Here is a 20,622-nt window from a genome sequence, read left to right as displayed (position 1 = left end):
TCAACCTCTTTAAATTTAGCAATCTGGAAATAGGCTGTAATTGATTGTATTTGTCTGTATTTCATTTATTGGACATGCCACACACATATATTATAATACATACTAGGAATGGGCAATAAATGATATTATATAAATACTGTGATATGAGACTAGATATTGTCCTAGATTTTGGATATCGTAATATTGTTATATTTCCTGGTTCTAAAGGCATTTAGTCCCAAATTACAGTTAAGTGATGACATTTTCTGAAAATACCAGACTGTTAGCTGTTCTATTATTTGCCTTTAATGACTTAGTTATTATATCCAGATTATTGATGTTTATCTAAAATCTAATTGTGAAAATATTTTGTCAACCCTAAAATTGTCACAATATCGACATTAAGGTACTTGGTAAATAATAATGATCTCTGATTTTTCCATAAGGCCCAGCCCTAATACTAGTATTAATACGGTAGTATTGTGCTTTATAAATTATGTGGAAATGAAGAGATGAATAACAAATGTGCTCAGGTCAAAAGGGTAACCACGGATTCATCGATGATTAAAATTATTGTTAGTTGCAGCACTAAAAATGATTAGCTGATTAGTCAATTGACAGAAAATTAATCTACATGCACATATACATACATATATATACACACATATATATACACACACACACACACACACACGATTGTTACATCTTCTTAAATGTGAAAATGTGCTGGTTTTCTTGATCTTCTAATGAATATTTTGGGTTTGGGGCTGCTTGTCAGACAAAACAAGTATGCTGAAGACGTTAGCTTAGGCTTTGATAATGTATTGAAAAAAATATGTTAATGAGTTATAAGTGAAATAAGTTAATGGATATTGAAAATAAACCTAAATTGCAAATTCTATACCAGTTAGTGACCCTGAACAGTAACTTTAGAGAATGGCTTGGCCAGATGTAATTTCCTGGGAGCGGTTTGTGTCTGCCTTCCTAAAAAGTATTTAGCTGTCAAGTGACATTACTGGTTGGCAGTGACTGAAACCAGGGAACCGGACAACGGAAACTTGCTGTCATGTCTCTGTCAGTAGGTGTGGCCACCTGTCTTGGACTGGCTGCCTCGCTGCCGGTCCACCGGGAAGTTTCATCATGACACACAACACTACAGACTCTCTCGCTTTCAAACCTGCTAGGTGAGCATGCAACACTACTGAGAGAGTCAAGACTGATGAACCGGTTTCTTACACATTGAAGAAAAAAAAAAAAAACATGTCTGCTCAGGAGAAACTAGCTCTGTGGCATTGGTGGTTCCTTTATGTCACAAATGGAAGGATTCATGGAGTTTACATAAATTATTCAGGTAAAGGTTTGATTCTGAGAAATTCTTATTGCAGTTTTAAGTCAAATAAAAGCCATGCAAACAGGAGTAGGTACTCCAGAAATATAAGCCTATATGTATGTAGATGTGTACTATAGTGATTACATAACTAATGGCATTGGGCCACAGAGTCAACATTCACACCAGTAGACTGAGGGCAAAATAATATACAGTACCCTGTGAACAACTGTGGGAGTGCAACTACACCTCCAACCCTGTGGTCTCTCACACACACACACACACACACACACACCTAGACTACCATCTCTCCTTATTAGTGGGCAGTGTTTACTCTGCCCACTTTGATATGATACCTCCGTATACATATTCCAACCATATTCCATGCAGACAAATTAAGGGGGAGCAGAAGTGTTAAGAGGAATTAAAACATCCAATCTATATTTTGCTAGAAAACAATAAGTCCATTATTAGAAATATGGTATCAAGCACACATGAAATCGAATATCTCGCAGACAGCTTAGACAAGCCGAAGTCGCCTCTTAAATTACCCACATTGTCAAATAATCTTTCTATAAAAGAGTAAATTGGGCTCTTCATCGGCTCCCAACGCGCACAGACAAGCTTTTGGTAACAACGGCAATGGTAATCAAATTTATTCAGATGCTTGACAGGTAAACTAAACAGTTGTAGAGGTATGTTTGCCGTTTCAGCGCGCGCACACACATAGCCTATAATATTACAGTCAGTGCAGGTGAGGCGTCATGAGAGGCGCTCTGAAGGGCAGCGCTTTCTGGATTACTCACCCCATTGCCGCGGACTTGAGGAACAACTCCTTTTATATGCTCTATTGGCTCCGAGTTGGGAGGAAGTAATGTTTTAAAGCGCGGTCAAAGTCCGCAGATGATTAGCGGTAAAACCGCCTGCTTCGAACAAGTCCTCTGACTGCTAAGAGACAACTGAAATATGAGAGCACGTAAACTCGATTCAACGGGGTTGAAGCGCTCTCTCTCTCTCTCTCTCTCTGTCTCTCGCTCACTCTCTCTCTCTCTCTCGCTCACTCGCTCTCTCTCTCTCTCTCACTCACTGAACCCCAGTCATTTAGATAGGGAAGTTTTTCCTTTTTGCTTTTTGTTTTTCCCCCTCTTCAGATAGCCAACGCGATTAAATGAATCCCAGGTCGGAATGTTTCTTCCTCGCTATCTTCAAACAATCGGCGGTGATGAAGTTAACGCACGTCCCTCCTGGCTCCCCAGCGGGATCGTTTCATATGAGGGGCAGCAGCAGCGACACGGAGCGGCTTCCACCTGCTCCCGCTTCTGCCACAGCCACCCACACTAAAACCTGCTAAACCGGTTTCAGTCAAAGTTTTAGCCCAAAATTGTGGACCGACACCTAAATAATTAAAACAATAAAAAATAATAAACAATATAAAATGAATGAAACATTCCGTTAAAAAACAACCAACAATGATTGGTTTCCCAAATTCAGGTGCACTTACATGTTTTTAAGTGACTTCGATGGCTTTCAGAAGTTGGTCTTAAATTAGCCTTAAACAAGCAGGCTTAACGGTTTTAGCACCTTCAGTTAAAAATATGTATTAGCCTTATGACCTGGGTTTATTTTCGAACGGTGGTGTACTAACTTCCCTATCAGAATTTAAGCGACTTGATATTGACCGTCGGTCCTGTCTCAACTGGCAGGTAACGAGCTCTATCAATCAATGGCACGTGCGTGCGCTCCCGGAACCATTAAAACATGTGTATTTGTTCTGGAGGAAGGGTTTCGGCGACGTACTGCTCTGGGGCATCTTCTAAAAAAAAACAGCCGTTTGCGTTTGTCGCGAAAGTAAAAATCCTTCGCGTGGTGTAAAGGTGTGCTTTCAATTCTATTGCAAAAAGGATTTTAATGTTTCTTTTGTGTTGTATGTGCTTTAGCTAACATTAGCTAATGGCTAATAGTGATTGCATAACTAATGGCATTGGGCCACAGAGTCAACATCCACACCAATAGACTGAGGGCAAAATAATATACAGTACCCTGTGAACAACTGTGGGAGTGCAACTACACGTCCAACCCTGTGGACACACACGCAACGTGTTAATGTCCACTCGTTTTTCAGCGTGGGGGATTTGGCTTGCAGCTTAGGAAACACAGGACACATCGAAACAAACGTAACGCTATCCGCCAGTAGCTAAAACAGTAGCTTAACAAAATAAAAATAAGGCGTACATGCTAGCCGTGTTTTGTTGTGGTGTCCATTGTTGTTGTTTTTAGCTTTTCCTCTGTCATTGCAGCATGGCCGAGACCAATGAAAACCTGAAGAACTACGAGGAGATGTTTGCCAACAGATTTTCAGCGGACGACAAAGAATACCAGCAGTATCTGAATCGTCCAGCTGACATCCCACCCATCGTCGAGGACTGGAGGAGCCGTGGAGGTGGAAACCAGAGAGGCAGGGACAGGTAACGGAACTTGTAGTTCTATCTGGAACTAGCTAACAGGGCGCCCCTGACCATTATCCGAACTGAAGCTACAAGAGCTAGTTCTCTCTTTAGCCGTTCAATTTTACGATTCTTAGCTCTTTATTTTCCAAAAATACTCCAACTGGCTGTACAGTTTAAAATTTTTGTCCAAAATCAGCTCTGTTAATATCTCGAAGATGAATTGCGGTATATTGTGGGGTTAAAACCATGATTGGTAGTGTTTCCCTCATTGAAGATGAGGTTTAATGATTTTGATTTGTTCAGTAGAGCTTTGGAGAAAATCAAATATCACAAAAGATTTTTTACCAAATACCTCGATATTGATACCACAACTGTATTGTAGTGTGACTATTGGTGCTTTCACAAAATTTTGACATGAGATTTTTGATAAATAATCATCAGTAATGTGGATATAATAACTAAGTGGGAAAATGCAAATAATAGAACAGTTACAACAGTCTGGTAAGTTCAGAAAAGTTATGCCATACACTTAAGCCATATTTCCATATCCAAAATCTAAGATTAGATCAAGTCTCTTATCACGATGTCATAATAATATCTATATATTGCCCAGCTCTATTGTTCAGGTTACAAACAAAGGTTTTATTTAGATTACACATTTCTATAGAAGATGTTAAGTGCTTCAGGATAAAAGACAAAACAGCAGTCATAAAATCAAAACACAAGATTAGTTTTTAGTACTCCTTTTGCATGCACTTAAGTAATAACCATGTTATGGTTGAATTTGTCCTCTAACCTGATTTCGTGACCATCATGTAAAGGAGAAATCTGGTTGCTTTAATCGGATCAAGAGGTTAGAGAAACGGCAGTGAACATAGATTTACTTCTGAAGAAACTATTCTTTCGGATTTCTTTGCTGATTTAAAATGTGTAACTTAGTTTCTATTTTTTTTTTTTTAACAGTTCCATGTATTTTTTAAGGCTATTCTTTGTACCTGTTGTTATTAAAGGCTGAATGTTAACTCATGTTGGTCTCCTCTAGGTACCAGGACCGTCGAGGTCGTGGTTGGGGAGGAGGTCGAGGTTGGGGAGGGGAACATCGTGGGCAGCAACACTGGCATGACAGAGACAGAGACAGAGACAGGCACTGGGGACATGGAAGTGGGTATCAGTCAGGCCCTCCAAGCTCCAACCAGGGATACAACTCCTATCATCAGAGACCACATTATGACCGCTGAGCTCTACTCTAATATCTTGGGTGTTAACAGTATTCAGTCTTACAACTTGCATTCATGACTCATTTCCAGTCTCATAAGCTGAGTATAAGGCACAATGTTTGAGCAATATATCAATATTAATAATGTGCTGTCAATCATTGTAATTGTGTGGAACTTTTTTTTTTATTGTTGTGACACAGTTTTCTTTGTCAGAATTAAAAATACAAAGACAATACGTAGTCCAATCTTTCCCAGAATTATTTCTGAAATGTGACGGCAAAAGAAAACAGATCCCGTTTGACTTCCACTTACGTTTTTACAAAATACAGCCATTCCTTCTCATATATGTTGCTCACCCTGGTAATCCTAATACATTTTCATCACATTTTTGGAAATGATAAGAACATACTTGCTGTTTTCAATACTGGCACTCATTAAAAATGAAAATAAAAGTAACATTTCTCTTATAATATTTCAGGTATATGGGTTGTTTTGCTTATATGTTGGACTTTTGTGTTTAGATAGTTTTGCAGCTGCGTCTTTACATGCTTTTTGGGTACAGTATTGTTGCAAAAAATGAATATGAATTTCTGGAGAAAATCTATTTGTAATGCAGCTTTATTTTTGTGTCACAACATTGTTTAAGGATACAGATGAACTGTTTTTATTAAACATGTATTTTCTTAATTAGTGGGTTTTCTTTTGTAAGGTTATGGGGCTCAGTGTCAGTCCTTGTCAGCATAACATTAAGTATTGAAGGGATACATCAATATAAAGCACTGGATCAATATCAAGGGGATCTCTCAAGTTCACCCTTTTTTTGTTAAATATGGCTTATTCTGTCCTCAGGCCACTTAAATCCTTCACTTGAAGTAAAAGGAAAATTTACTCTGCTTTTGAATTCCTCACAATTAAAGTTCTCAGAAAGACCTGGCCTTAAAGGTTAGGAATCATGGATTAATATTTACATATTGGTTTAGAATTGGGGTCTCAAACTAGCTACCCAGGTGCCAGATCTGGTCTGTAAAACAATTACACACACACACGTGTTTCATATTTATTTGTTACATTTTGCTTGAATAATTTTGATTCCCCCCCCCCATTTCATTTTGGAGAAACCATTTTCATTTGTGGCAAGGCTGCAAAAATTGTTCTTTTCAGAAGCTGTCCCCAACTGCAAAACTTGTCACAATGAACATTTTGGCAAATTAGTTTTAAAGACGTTGATGGTGAAACTTTCACTTATTATCCGTCTTAGAAGTGATGGTTTTAAGATTCCTTCTCCAAGTGGAGTGTATCTGTGTCCCAACCGGCAGCACCAGTTGCACCAAATGCTTGCTTAGGGTGGGGCAATTGTTGTGTCATTGGAAATGGAATGTTGTCTAGACGTACTCTATCTGTAAAGTGTCCAGAAATAACTCCAGTTATGATTTAACCCTATAAATGAAATTGAATAGAGATTGAATTGGCCCCCATGGAACCAGACCTGACCAGTGGCCCCTAGGTAATTTGAGTTTGATGTAGTTAATTGTGTTTCAAAACTCTCGCTTTCAGGCTCAGAAATGAAGAATTGGCCAGTTTCACTGTTTCAGCCTTTAATGTCAGTCTAGTGGATGGCACATTTAACCAGATGGCCAGAACAACTGTGTGGAAGGAAAGCAGCATTCCCAGTAAATGGCTCAGCAGAAGCCCAAGAACAATTGTTCACATTGTGAAAAGCAACTGAAATATTTATGTGCATCATTAATACATTATTGCTACATGCATCATTGGCTATGGCATATGTAGCTCATTGCCTAAAGATGTCAGCACTTGTATATCTCAGTCCTTTCACAGCAGATCTCATTAACAAATGGTAACTTTGGACACATTTCTCCACTGTGCTAAGCAGACACTGCATTGTTTTATGCTGCCTGAATTCTGGGGTTTCTATTTATGGCCATGGGGAAGACGTGGTAACCCTTCATTTGGACTTCAGCAGTGCAATCAGCTGTGGTAATAAGAGAGGGAGGAGGTTAGGGAGAAAGTGTGTGGGGGTTGTGCTGAAACTGGCACACAGTGAGGAAGGCTGTGATCACCACTGTAATCAGTTTAGATTAGAGGAACTTCACACCAGATTGCTGTATCTTCACAGGGCAGGGATTTGCTGGACAGAGAAGGAGACAGTAAATGTAAAACAGTATTATTGGCAAAGATATAGAAAAATGTAGACTAACTGTAACTATGTAACTGTTGCTCTTTGGTGGCACAGTATATACAGTACGTTAGATTAGTGTCTTCGCCCCATGTAAGCTGAGTCCTGCAGCGGTCAGGGTTCAAGTCCGACCTGCTGCCCTTTGCTTCATGTCATCCCCCATCTCTCTCCCCCTTTCATGTCTATCCACTGTCATTAATAAAGGGAAACGCCCCAACAAATAATTTAAAAAACGACTTTTTTGTTGGGCATCTGTCTGTTAGGCTGCAGCCAGCAGCTAGTTAGCTTAGCATAAATACAGTAAACAGGTGGAAAGAGCAAGCCTAGCTCTATCAAAAGGTTTGAAATGGGCAAACTAGCACCTTAAAAGTTAACTATCATTCTGTCTGTTTAATCTGTACAAAAACTGAAATGTAAATGTCATTTCCTGCGGCGGACAAGCACATTTCCCAAAATTTAAAATCATTACTTAAATGGTCAGGCAAAATCATATTTTTCGTGATCCAGACTGAAATATCGCAACAACTATTGGATAGCTTGCTGTGAAATCTTTAACAGACATTCATGGACGATGAAGTCTACAGACGTGATCCCTTGACTGTTCCTTTAGCCCCATCATGATGTTTACATTGGGCACTTGACATCTGCAAAACTAATATCATTCCCATCACCCTCAGCTGTACTTCATGTTTAATGTTAGCAATGTTACCATGCTAACACGCTAAACTTATTTGATGGTGAATGGTGAACATAAACATTACACCTGCTAAACACCAGCATGTTAGCATTGTCACATATTAGCATGCTGATGTTAGCATTTAGCTAAAAGCACCGCCTACAGTCTCACAGAATCGCTATCACCTCTGTCTTTTGGCAGTTTTTCCGTGTTACACACTACAACCTCAAAACCTGCTTTGAATTTGGATGTAGTATAGAGTTTTGGTAGAGAGCTAATTCCAAATGAAAACAACTGATAGGCTCCTGAATAAGATACATTGACATGCTCCTGAAATCCTCAGGACCTTGACCCTGTGTAAAGTTCACATGGCAACCAAGACTAAGACGGGTCAACGTGTAGATAAGGTCCGTGGGGTGCCACAGTTATCTTACTCAATCATGGAACTCATCTTGTCAATAGAGCATAGCATTTGTATTTGAGCCTTTTTTCTGCCCCCTATAATAAAATCCATTTCTTATTACATTTGAATTAATAAGCTGTTAATGCAGCATGGTACTTGGAGAGTGTAAGAGAAGGAAAACAATAGAGAGAGCCACAGTGAGGGACCAGTGAGAGTCCACTCTGCCTAGTCTGCCAGGCTGTCAGGCTTCATGTAGCCTGTTTGGAACGATGCAATGTGACAGCAATGGAGACAGTGTGCTGGGGGCCATGTCCTTGATGACGAACTTATCCACTACAATCATCACATCTCTCTCCCCCCCTTGTACGTGCATACAGACATAGGCTACACGTGCGCGCACAAAACACCACAACCTCCCCCCACACACACACACACACACACACACACACACACACACACACAGAGAGACAGATACCACATTCCCCCACCCCCTGCAGCACTCGGCGACCTACATCTGGTGTGGGAGAGTGCAGGGGCTAAGGATGGCCCAGGCCAGCCAGCCCTCAGTAGACAGTGGGGAGTGTTCATGTAGCATGTGACATGTGTGAATGGTGGAGTCGTCTTTCTGTTGAAATAAAGGCCCCCAGCTTTGTTCGCTACATCCAGATCTGTACACAGTTGTACACCTGTCACATGAACACACACACACACACACACACACACACATGCAGAAAGAAAGCAAGCACTCATACATGCACTTTGACTTAATAAAACCCCCAAATAATTGCAGCTGCAGATTAGATTTGATGACATCTTGTCCCATGCTCATCCAAGTGCGTTCTCCTTAAGTTAATCATGCAGCCGCTCAAGTCATCCATGTAAAGATGGTGGACTACGCTGCCAATGGGGGGCTTGTCAGACTGATTGTATTTTCTACAGGAAGACATAGGCTTTAGTAACACTCAGTGGTGGAAAAAGTGCTTAGCTTCTTTACTTAAGTAAATACAACAACGTAAAAATGACTCCATTGCAAGTGAAGTGCATTCAAAACCATATTTAAGTGTGATATTACAGTATCTGTCAGCTAAGTATCAAAAGTTACTTTACCTTTTTTGCAGAAAATTGTCCCCTGTGACATAATGAGATTACTGATGCATCAATGTAGAATTTTACTTTTGTAGTTGCTCGAGGTAGAGATTGCTTTAACGACTTTATGTACAGGTAGTTTAGTCCAGTGGTTCCCAACCTAGGGTCCAATTTTGATGGATAATCCTAAGGGGGTCATTGGATGAGGAATTGGGAACTACTGGGAGAGGAAAGAAGAAAAAACAACGTTCTGCTACACACATTTGTATTAATCTTTCAGAACATTCTCTTATTCAGCTTGTTGTGAAATGTTTGAGTTCCACTGCATCTCTTTTAGCCTTAAACAGTTATTTAAATAAAACCAACTGAGAAATTTAGCGGATCCATCTTTCTTTGGTGGAACTGCTAGCAACTCAGACATCTGAAAAGGTGCCACAACTACACACTGCTTTTTGTAAGAGATCACAAGACACAAAGGTTGTATTTAATAAGCGGATCACATTTCATGTAAAATTGTAGTATGGAAAGTAACTAGGAACATTAGCTGTAAAACACATGTAGTAAAGTTAAAAAGAAAAGTGTTATCCTCTGAAGTTGAAAATGTTAAATTAGCAGAAAATGGAAATACTAAAGTAAGAAAGTATCTCAAAATTGTCCTTGCAGTACTTGAGTAAATGCACTTTATTGTTACTTTCAACCATTGTGAATGCAGCCACACACATTAAAGTAAGAAATATTCTTTCACTCCATCTCCAGAACCAAGAACATGGTGAGTACCCAGCTCCAATCAACTGAGCCATCTGCCAAGAGGTTCCATCCACTCTTCAGTGCATCTCCATCATCCAAACCTGTGCTTTGCTACAGGGACAGGCTGACATGACATCTGAATCATACACGACACACACTACACCGAGAACCTTTTCAGCATGGCAGAAATGATGCTGGTTGGTGATGTTTGACTTTCAAAAATGCAGCGTCTCAGCCATCTTTCTTTTTTCTTTGAGGGAAGGACATTCTTAAATTCACAGTGTATTACATGGAAATTTCGTTTTCATTCTTCAGCCTGCTGTGGGCTTATACTGCTAACAAGGCTGCAATCAGACTCCAGGATGACGAGCATCAACACCATGCAGTGCACCTTATCAACACCCAGCGAACATATTTACATTGATGAACACTAATGAAAGTCACACTTAAAGGGCACAAGCATAAATTGTCTATGAATAGAACAAATGTTCCTGTTTTTTGGCTGAAAATAGGTACACTCAAGGAATTTGAGTCATGTTACTTGCCATGGTGTCTCCAGCCTAGGTGTGTAAACCACCTGAACATACCTTTCATTGTGTCAAAGAAAGTCTAAATTCTACTAAGACAAAAATATGACATGGTAAGAAAAGTTCAAATTTGACTTATCTCATTGTTTTGATGTAGTATATTATACTACAATACTACAATATAATATTGTTTCTCTTATCATGGCAACCGCACTTTAAAATTCCTTTTGTTTGACGCCATTTTACTTACTCAGTCTACCATATTTTCATTGTCTATTGCTTGCCTGTGTTTCTTGCCTTGTATTTCTTTCGTGCTTACTTGTTTGTGTGTTATTGTTTTTTGCTGTTATTGAAAAATGCTGCTACTGTAACAAAAAAATTTCCCCGTCGTGGGATGAATAAAGTATAATCTAATCTAATCTAATCTAATCTAATGTAATCTAGTATTTCATAATAATATATATTTTTATCATCAATAACTTATTTTCTCTCTTCTTGGGCAGAAATACGCTTCCAAAATATTCAATTAAAAATAATAAATTCTAAAACGACAATGCAAAAACAAATACATTTTAACAACTGAAGTTCAAATTGAGGAAGGTGACAAATAACTGACAAGAAACACTTTAAGTATCATATGCAAATATGTATCTGCAGACATATCTCTTATAACCTTAAAAAAAATAGATTATATCAAAAGAAATTACAAGAACACGATACAGATATAGCTACAAGAACAATATCATCAATCACTATTAAGGAAATATGGAGTAAATTGTCTATTACTACACGAGACCTGGGTCTGTTGTGTATGTGTATATGTGTATTTCAGTTTTTCTATACACCTGTGTACCAGGTGTGCATGGACTTTTCACTTTCATTTCTTTCATTTCATCAACTTTCTGTAAGGCTCGTATTTTAAATAGTGACACAGAAAAACAACAATGACCTTCCTTCTTTCTTCCTCCTGTGAAATATGCAACAAAATGGGGGGTTAGTGACGCTCAGTCCAATAAGTGTGTATGTGATAATTAATTACCAAACAGTCTTACATCATCAGAATACAGATTGCATAATTCTCACCAGCTGGACAAGTGTGGAAAATGACACACACACACACACACACACACACACACACACACACACACACACACACGCACGGACCCCATCAGCCCTGCAGGGTGATATTGGTGTGAAGTGGTCACACCTAGAGCTGGGTCTCACACATCTCACATCAGGACATTCTGTATAAAGGTTTTTAAATGGATTACAGCCACTGATTTCAGGACGACTGATTAAGCGCGGTCTCGGACTGACCCAATTCACCCTTATGTGGTTTAATCAGACTGCACAAAGCAATATTGGAGATAGAATAGGACTGAATGAAGCCTTTATTTACTTACATTTAATAGCTCTTTAATCATCTTTTTCTTCACACATCATCTACTGCAGGCGTATAGATGGATATGGATTTGTATGCACTTCCGTCTTCTCTGTTGTCTGGACTGTGTAGGTTTTTATAAATATAAATTAAATGAAATTTGTAGTGTGAGAAAGGTAGGCGTACTAATGAGCTCTGGCTTCAGCTCTGCTGATATCTGCTCATTATTTTGGGGCTGTTTACGCACTCAGGTGCTTTACTGTTTTCAGATGATCAAATTAGCATATATATATCATTCCATTGTGGTTTTCAAACATGTAACAAACAACATAATATGGCATCCAGAGAGCTCAGTTGGTAGAGCGGGCACCCATATATAGAGGGTTACTCCTCGACGCGGTGGGCCTGGGTTGAAAATGCTGAAAATGAATGAAAAAAAAAATCTTTAATCAACATATTAAAACCAAAGCCTATATGTTCCAAACTCTCATCATGGTATTAATTTAGGCTTCAAACAACTAAGGAACTTGCTTTTCGAGGCCTCTTTGAATGTGATGTTCACCAGCTTGACCGAAGAATTTGCCCTCACAAAGAACAAGATTTGTGCTACTACAGACGTAAAATGAGATAGGAAAAAAACTTTCTCTCGGTTGCCTATGGCGATGTTAGTCTGATCATTTCAGTTATGTGTCACAGGTTGTCAAAAACGGCGGAAGCATAAATACTCTCTCCTGCTGTCAGTGTTCAAATAGAAGGCTCAAACCAAGAGAGATGGCCCATTCTGCTGCTATCTACCCACACACACACACACACACACACACACACACACACACACACACACACACACACACACACACACACACATAACTGACATCAATTTGTAATCTAATAGCTGTAAGAAAATGCTTTTATGGGGAGAGTTATTCCCCAGAAGCTTCCTATTTGGTTTTTATTGCCATAGTATTAGTGGAAACTTCCCTGTCATAATTTTCACAGCTTTCATGAAGCTTGCTTTTTTTTAGTCCCTTCAGACCTTGAACAGTTTTTCTACATAACACAGGTGAGAGGAGAGGACTTTCAGTGCTTTTGCAGTGTTTTTTTGTTCTCATGATTTCTTGAGCATTTTGTGTCTGGTGGGTGGTGAAAATCTGTCTCATGTCTCACAGTGATTTATTATATTTTATTTTATTATTTTTTTTTTATATAAAGGTTGTCTAAGTGGGCAGTCAGCGGGGAGAAGCACTCAAGTACCGGTGATGACTCACCTGACAGCCTCCGTAGATCACACTGGCTAGAGCCCACTCACAGCTGTCAAAAGTGGCCTTGTTTTGCCTTTCTTGTACGAATGTACAGATGATGAAATTTATCAGCATCTTATCTCTGTGCTGTAGAATTTATTTTCACCGGCAAAATAGGAACAGAGCACATCCAGCAATAATTAATCTGGTGTTATTAAGATTTGCGTTTGGATTTAGGAGGACAGGAGGACTGAGGCTGAAATGATAATAAGGATTGTTTTCTTATAGTAGTTATAATTTTATTTTTAGGAAGACAATGCTTTGCTGCATTTCTGGCATTTTTAGCTGTGAGGATCTTCAATTGACTTTTAATTAGATAAAATATCCAAATGCTTATTTCACTAGTGGCTGTTTCTACATCCTACCCTTCCTCACAAAGGAAGTACATTTACTACTGTATTAAATACACTTTCAGGTACTTTACTTTCCATTTTCTGCTACATTTTACTCCGCTACATGTATTTTTATAGTAACCTTTCAGCTTCATATTTTACACATGACACAGGATACGCTTATAAAATATAACACATTGTGACTGCTTAGAATAACTCTAGTTATTAGTTGGGTCTAGTTCAATATTTCACAAGACAAAATTGTAGCAGAACTTAGTTTTTTCTTCTTCCATTCCCATTAATCATCTCACAACTTCTCAGATGGAGACCTATTTGTTCTTGTATATTTTTTATTTTAAAACGTATGTTTTTGTTTTATTTAGCCTACCTTTTATTTATCCTTTTCCTTTCTCTATTTATCTGCACTATTGCAGTCTCAGTACTGCTGTAACAACCTGCTGTGTTCCCCGCCGAATCAATGAAGATTTCTCTTAATCTTAATAATCTTGTGACCGATTAGAGGGGTCTCGACACTTAAATTTGGGACCACTTGACTAAACTATGCAAATGAATATAAAGTTGCTTCTGCTCGACCAACTACAACAGCTAAATACTTCATACATCCATAATCCTTATTAACATTAGTACATATGCCATTTTTCTGTAGAACCAGTACTTTTACAAGTTCAAGTTGCTGATGATTCTTATGCACTTTTACCTAAGTACAATTTTAAATGCAGGAATAGAGTATTGTCACATTGTTGAAGTATAAGATTATGAATACTTTCTTCATCACTGTGTCTGTCTTTGACTCATGCTGTTCAACGTTACTTTCTCGCCCAGATTGTCACATTGTGATAATTAAAAGGCCGGAAGAGGCAATTAAAATGTTGAACAGATTTTTTTTTTCTATCCCACGCCATGTTGGAAACAACTCATCTATCTTTCCCACTCCCCCATTTATCGGTTTATTAATCTGTATGGAGTATCTGGCCACCTAGTGACACAACGAGGAATGATACATATTTGTTTATGCAAGACCCACTTTATCTGGAGTTTATCAAAGGAAACAATCTTACCACATTGTATTGGCATATTGCCAAAACGCTGAAATAAACTTTTAAAATTATTTTAACCAAAAAAAGTCCTGGACCATTGTTATTATTTTTTTACATTTTAATGAAGTGCTAAGCAAACATGTAGTCATAACTTACAGCATGTACAGTACCACTGGCGAAGTTACACAACACACATGGATCCTTGATACAATGCAAAAACAAAGTATTTGAAGACACCTGCTGAATAAATGATAACAGTGCACGATAAAAATATTTGCAAATGTTATACTTTCTGTAAATGCATCACCAAAAGCTGAGAAAATAACTAAATGAAATAGCGCCAGCCAAGACATGGTAGCAGTCTCACTAGTTCCCCTTTTGCAGGATTAACTCCTGCACTGGCAGCTTACTGATAACAACACACAGACAGGACAACAGTGTTTAGATCATTTACATATGATGAAACAGTTTATGCCACAAAAGCTTTTCTTCATACGACAGCTGTGATTTTCCCATATCTTCGCTTGTTTCCACATTCCTGATCATGTCTGTACACCGCTATTATAAAGACAGATACGCACATACACAAACCTTCTCAAAACACACGCACACACACACTATCTCTCTCTCTCTCTCAAACACACACATTCTTTATTCCAAGGGATCATGAGGCACTACGTTTATCTCCAGCAGTCCAGTCTTCTCAGCAGTCTGGCTCAGTGTACGTGCATGACACCGTGTTAAGTCTAGGTGTAGTAGATGATCTCTGGTATTTGCCCATCCTCCACTGATGTGCCGTTATTATTTCCTGGTGAGCTAAAAAAGAAAAAGGTCGTCTTGGTCCCCGTTGCTGATTCCTGGGTCACTTTCTTTAACCCTTTTGTGCCATAGTGAGAGTCTGGGCCCTGGGGTGAAAAAAGCAGGTAATAGGTGAATCTGGGTTAAAGAAGTTCATGTGCATTCATAGAATTATACACTTTATAAAACACAGCAAGTTTAGACTGACCTTTAAGGTGGCACATGCAGTGTAGCTGACACTGGGTAGAATTTCCACAGGCTCTTTGAACATCACTCTGAAAGTGTTGGCTGTGCCGTCACAGTTAAAACCTGTGTCGTTCTGCCCCAGTGTAATGCGTTTGTCGCTCTCTAAAATCTGCAGAACAGGATAATGTCTTTAGTGAATGAACAACAACATGCAAAGGAAAAAAAAAAAATCCATGTTACGACTAACTATTAAAACACAGCTGGCAAGGTACTCTGTTTCTGTGTTTATATGTTTGGTGGTGAATCTTTCTGCTTGGTAATTGGAAATATTGTCATTTTTCCTTGTGAGCAGATTGGCTTTTTTTGTGAAATGAAAAAATATGTTTATATTCCTCCCAACAAAAAACATAACTGGTATTGAAACTGGCATATTGTATTGGTACTAAGACAAATGTTACACTTTTTCAGTACAGGAAAACTGTAAATTGCAAGTCTCCATCACAAGCACACTGATGATATTAGCAATGCAGGAGTTCCTCCTTTAACATTATTATGCCTTAATACCAGACGTTACCTGTATGTTGACCTGATAGTCATTGGGGCCATGTATTGAACCATACAGGCCAAAGCCCACTATGCATATTCTTCTGTTAACATTGAATCTACAGAGGGAGAAAGACAGACAAAGAGAGACAATTAGAAAACGCATTTAACTTTAAGTGAGATTGTTCGGATAAACAACTGACCACTGATGCTCGTCTTCTCACCTGATTCTGTCGCTGGTACCACTGTACCCCCATCGACTCTCAACCTGCTGGAATCTATTAATGCTGCACTCCTCCCCCCTGAGGCTGCAGCGGGGCCTGTCGATGTAGTCGACCCGTGGTTTGGGGTTTACTGTAAAGTGTAAAAACAGATTTACCACCTCCCGATCGAACAATATTCCAGACTGGGCAGGCCCTGTTGCACAAGAAAGAATATCAAGCTGGTTTCTGTGGTTTGAGTTGTATGGACACAGCAGGAACATGACGAATATGTTTGGCTAAAAATGGCCAGTATTGTGTTGAAAAAAAAAAATACCATTGCAGGAAGTGAAACAATTTTTTATATTTGTGATGCGCTTACCTGCAGCAAACTCCTCAACAGTCATAAGCGGGAAGCGGATGAGCGGGAGGGCTTTCCCCAGAACCTTCTGTTTGTTCTCCGAGGTCTGGGGAAGCTGTTGTCTGTAACACTCGGCCTCTGCCCAGCGTACCACCGCCCCAAATAAGCGGTTCTCCCTGATGCTGAGTGTGTCTCTTTGCAGCACTGCACATAAAGTTTCTACACATACAAATACACAGAATATGCATCAGTTTACATCCAAACAATCTGTAGAAAATGAAACATCTGGTTAACAAGACTCACATACCGAGGTCAATATCTGTGAAGCCCTCTGCGTTTATTGCGTCCGCAGTGCTTTTGTCTATGGTGTCTAAGCAGAGACTGGCAAGTTGAGGCTCGTCAAATAACCTTGCCTGTAATGAAAGCACAAAAGAAGCCACATAAGTAGGGTTGGGAACCAAAACCCGGTTCCAAATTAAAACCGATTCCAAAATGCCAAAAACCAGGTACACATGGACTTTCTCCGCTCGCCAACAGCCGTTTGCGGTCACCACTAAATTCCTCTGAGTCTATATCGATGAATGTTTAAATTTCAAATGCCATATTGATCACCTAACAAAATAATTATCTAAATATGTTGGACTATTTTTTTAAGTAAGAAATTTTCTCCCACACTTCTTACCTTATTTAAAACTTAGTTTGAGCCCCATTTAAACTTTTGTTTATGGTCTAACACTTTTCACAGCCACTTGAAAAAACTACATATTTCACAGATAAAGATCATCCGGGCATTAACGAGGTCTAAGCCAAATACCCACACTCGTCCTCTATTTCGTCATCTTGGTCTGTCTTTCATAATGGCTGCATGATATTCCAGGTTATTCATAGACTAAACCACCGATTGTGTGAGAATGTTCCAATCAGTCGACCTCTGTACACTTATGCTACAAGGGAAAAACACTGAATCACTGGCAAAAAAGCTACGGTTAAAGTGTACGAGCCTGAGTGTAGTTTGTAGGGGACCGCAGATCTGGAACGAGCTTGAGGAAAACTTGTTGCATTCTGTCTAAATCTTCAAGAAAATTCTCAAGGAAAGAATGCTCTTAACATATGCTTGTTGACAATTCCATTAACGCTATATTTGTGCTGGGATCGTCTGTCTGTAGTTCATTTTTTCTGTGTATGTCTATATATTTAGTATCTTACATATGACCATTGTACCTTCTGAAATGACACAATGACGTGTGAAACAAACAAAACAAGCATTCTTAACCCAGTGATATGTTTTTTCTAAGATGCAATTAATGTTCTTTTTCATTTTTTATTTTTTCATCGTTGTCTTCTTTATTTACTAAATATTGTGTATGAAAATAAAAGAAGATATAAAAATATGTCGGGTAAAATAATGTTAATCTGTAAACAGATTTTTCAATATCTTGTATACTTTGTCTGTCAGCAGGATTACGGAAAAATGACTGGCCCAACTGCTTAATGAATGACATGAATTATTTTTTACTTTCATTAACACTGCGAGTATGTGATGTCAGAATAATCGGAAAAATGAGTTTCCAACTAGGCAAAATTCACCCTGCATTAACATTGAATTATAGGCCATGCCTTGGCAGAGGTCTGCGCTCTCCAAGTGCCCTTTTATTTTTCATCTGGGTTTCTTTGGGTAGCTTATGGCTGATTGGCTGATGATTCTTCCTTTTGCTGTGTTAGTAAAAAAAAAAAAAGCGGTGGTTTTTGATCTGAAAGCAGCCGAGCATGCAGCTTGAAGGCGTAGCAGTCAGCATCAGAACAGAACGCTGACCCCAAACAAAGAGCAGCATAAACCAAAAATAGAACAGGTAATGTCATAAAACTCAACCATTGATGGCTGGAAGGTCTGGTGGGGATACAAAGAAAGACAAATGGCTCCATCTCCACTGTAAGGGCTGCTGTCAGACAGTTTCCAGCAGATGGAACGAAAGAGACAAAATTGTTATTACCTCATTCCATATACTGCCCTATGAAACACCCTTAAAAAACAGCCCAAGCTTTTAGTGAAACATTCTGTTCCTGCTCTGCTTTAAAATGGTCTTTTCCTGATGCCCTACGTCTTAAATTGGCGAGTTCACCTGAAATACTATGAATATATTTTTTCACTTTCTCCTGGTGGTGTCTGGCCAAGCATTTTCTGCCGCCACTCGCATGCAATGGAGGATGAATGGCATTTCCCTTCTGCTCAAAGCATCAAAATATAACTGAAAACCCAAGAGCAATGTGTGTTTCCAGAAAGAATCCCAATTGCTCTGGATAATCACCAGACATCAATGTTAATGTTTTTCATAGGGACTATTTCTTTGGTAGAAAGCAGATCCAGTAATGTGTGGAAAAGGGTCGCCTCTAGCGGTGACTTTATCACCAGTTCTCTCCTATCTCTCTCCCCACCTGAACTCTGCCTCTTCACACAGACTTTGGGGAAATCAAACTGTGCCCAGATTGTCTCTCTTTCACCTGACACACTCCGACACACGTCTGCTAGACTCTGCTGGACATGACAGATGCTACAATTTGATTCCAACTGTCATCTGGTGTAAAGTACATCTCGCGCAAAACCACTTATTCACCAGACAGTTGAGACAGTTGTGGTGATGGAAATAAAGGCATTGGAATTGAAGACATCTGTGTGGTATTGATCGATATCCTGCGTATCCAGACCACCTGCAAAGGTGTCTGGAAAGACATGTTGCCGGCAAACGTAATATTTCAAAGCTTTGAGCACCACAAATTAAATTCAAACAGTGGCAGATCTAGAAAATTTTACACGGGGGTGGCAAAGGGGTAGCGAGAGACCTTGGTAGGGTGGCAGGGGGAAGACGGTACAGGGAAACCCCCATACGTAAACGCACTGATATGCCCTACTAACAGAATGTCTTATTTTACCAGTAATTATGATCAAACAAATGCTATGACAGAGAAACTGTAAAACATCATTAGATTAATCTATGTATATGTGTAAATCTTTACATATCTAAACCTATAACATATACAACCAAAAACTGAAAACATGTCATTCCACTGAGTGACATGACATGTTAAGCTACTGTACTGCATTTAATGTGGAGGGAGAATTTAAACAAGCTATTTGGTCCAGGGGTAACTGCAGGCATCTTCCTCCTTCTGATCACTCCCTGACTCTGTCCCTCTCTCTGAATCTGCAGCCTCTTCTTCACAGTCAAATCTTCCTATCCCTTTTCTCTTTCACTTGTTTCTGCATCTCCTTCTGTAATCTTCTCCTGCTCTGACCCTCCTGGTCTCTCCAGTTTACTGCCTTCTCCTTCATTTCCCTCATTCTCTTCCTCCAGTGCACTACTCACAATTGTCTTGGCTGGCTGTAGATCCGCCCCTGAATTCAAGAATCTCAGAAACAGATAACTCAGACCTCAGCACATAAAAACCGTAACAGTATCTGACTGTGTCTGTGTATAATATCTGATATATCTGGGGCTAACATGCGTTTTGTACTTTGGATGAAGTGAAATTTAAAAGGTCCCATGACATGGTGCTCTTTGGATGCTTTTATATCGACCTTAGTGGTCCTCTAATACTGTATCTGAAGTCTCTTTCCCAAAATTCAGCCTTGGTGCAGAATACAGCCACTACAGCCAGTCCCACAATGAGCTTTCCTTAGTATGTGCCATTTCTGAGTCTGTAGTTTTAGAGGAGGAGAGAGGGGGGGCACTGCCACTTTGCTTTTTTGAAAGCCATGGTGTCTCTCTCTCATGGGTGGGCCAGATTCTCTGGACAGGCAAAGCAGAGAAAGTGGAGGTAAACTGTCTCCTTATGACCTCATAAGGAGCAAGATTCCAGATCGGCC

General features: G+C 39.3%; 3 protein-coding genes across 7 annotated transcripts in view; 1 reads left to right on the top strand and 2 right to left on the bottom strand.

Moving 5' to 3' along the window:
* homer2 (homer scaffold protein 2) overlaps nt 1-3,017 on the bottom strand; it is a 31,160-nt gene extending 28,143 nt beyond the window's left edge. The window contains exon 1 of one of the 2 annotated variants that reach the window (XM_032513075.1): nt 2,808-3,017. In XM_032513075.1, the coding sequence (XP_032368966.1) occupies nt 2,808-2,809 (2 nt within the window). In that variant the 5' untranslated portion in view covers nt 2,810-3,017. Of the gene's footprint in view, nt 1-2,112; nt 2,563-2,807 lie in introns of those variants that run through there. The other variant, XM_032513065.1, reaches the window with a different exon arrangement.
* On the top strand, nt 3,017-5,657 carry LOC116687605 (RNA guanine-N7 methyltransferase activating subunit). 2 transcript variants are annotated; one of them, XM_032513109.1, is made up of 3 exons: nt 3,017-3,180; nt 3,604-3,771; nt 4,796-5,657. In XM_032513109.1, the coding sequence occupies exons 2-3, from the start codon at nt 3,605-3,607 to the stop codon at nt 4,989-4,991; spliced, it is 363 nt and encodes a 120-aa protein (XP_032369000.1). In that variant the 5' UTR covers nt 3,017-3,180; nt 3,604; the 3' UTR covers nt 4,992-5,657. The 2 variants fall into 2 exon arrangements, with proteins under 2 accessions (XP_032369000.1, XP_032369008.1); XM_032513117.1 differs by lacking the exon at nt 3,017-3,180 and adding an exon at nt 3,238-3,480.
* A 7,178-nt stretch (nt 5,658-12,835) lies between these two features.
* LOC116687546 (BTB/POZ domain-containing protein 1) overlaps nt 12,836-20,622 on the bottom strand; it is a 9,986-nt gene continuing 2,199 nt past the window's right edge. The window contains exons 3-9 of one of the 3 annotated variants that reach the window (XR_004331590.1): nt 17,068-17,173; nt 16,782-16,979; nt 16,424-16,616; nt 16,231-16,318; nt 15,679-15,825; nt 15,285-15,577; nt 12,836-12,851 (exon numbers count right to left, since the gene is read on the bottom strand). Coding sequence is in view for 2 of the 3 variants with exons in the window: in XM_032513006.1 (XP_032368897.1) it covers nt 15,419-15,577; nt 15,679-15,825; nt 16,231-16,318; nt 16,424-16,616; nt 16,782-16,979; nt 17,068-17,173 (891 nt within the window). In the remaining variant the exon portion in view is untranslated. Of the gene's footprint in view, nt 12,852-14,775; nt 15,578-15,678; nt 15,826-16,230; nt 16,319-16,423; nt 16,617-16,781; nt 16,980-17,067; nt 17,174-20,622 lie in introns of those variants that run through there. The other 2 variants (XM_032513006.1, XM_032513019.1) reach the window with 2 other exon arrangements.

Source organism: Etheostoma spectabile, chromosome 1 (assembly GCF_008692095.1).
Source record: "Etheostoma spectabile isolate EspeVRDwgs_2016 chromosome 1, UIUC_Espe_1.0, whole genome shotgun sequence".
Taxonomy (NCBI): Eukaryota; Metazoa; Chordata; class Actinopteri; order Perciformes; family Percidae; genus Etheostoma; species Etheostoma spectabile.
This window is presented reverse-complemented; position numbering and strand designations above follow the sequence as displayed.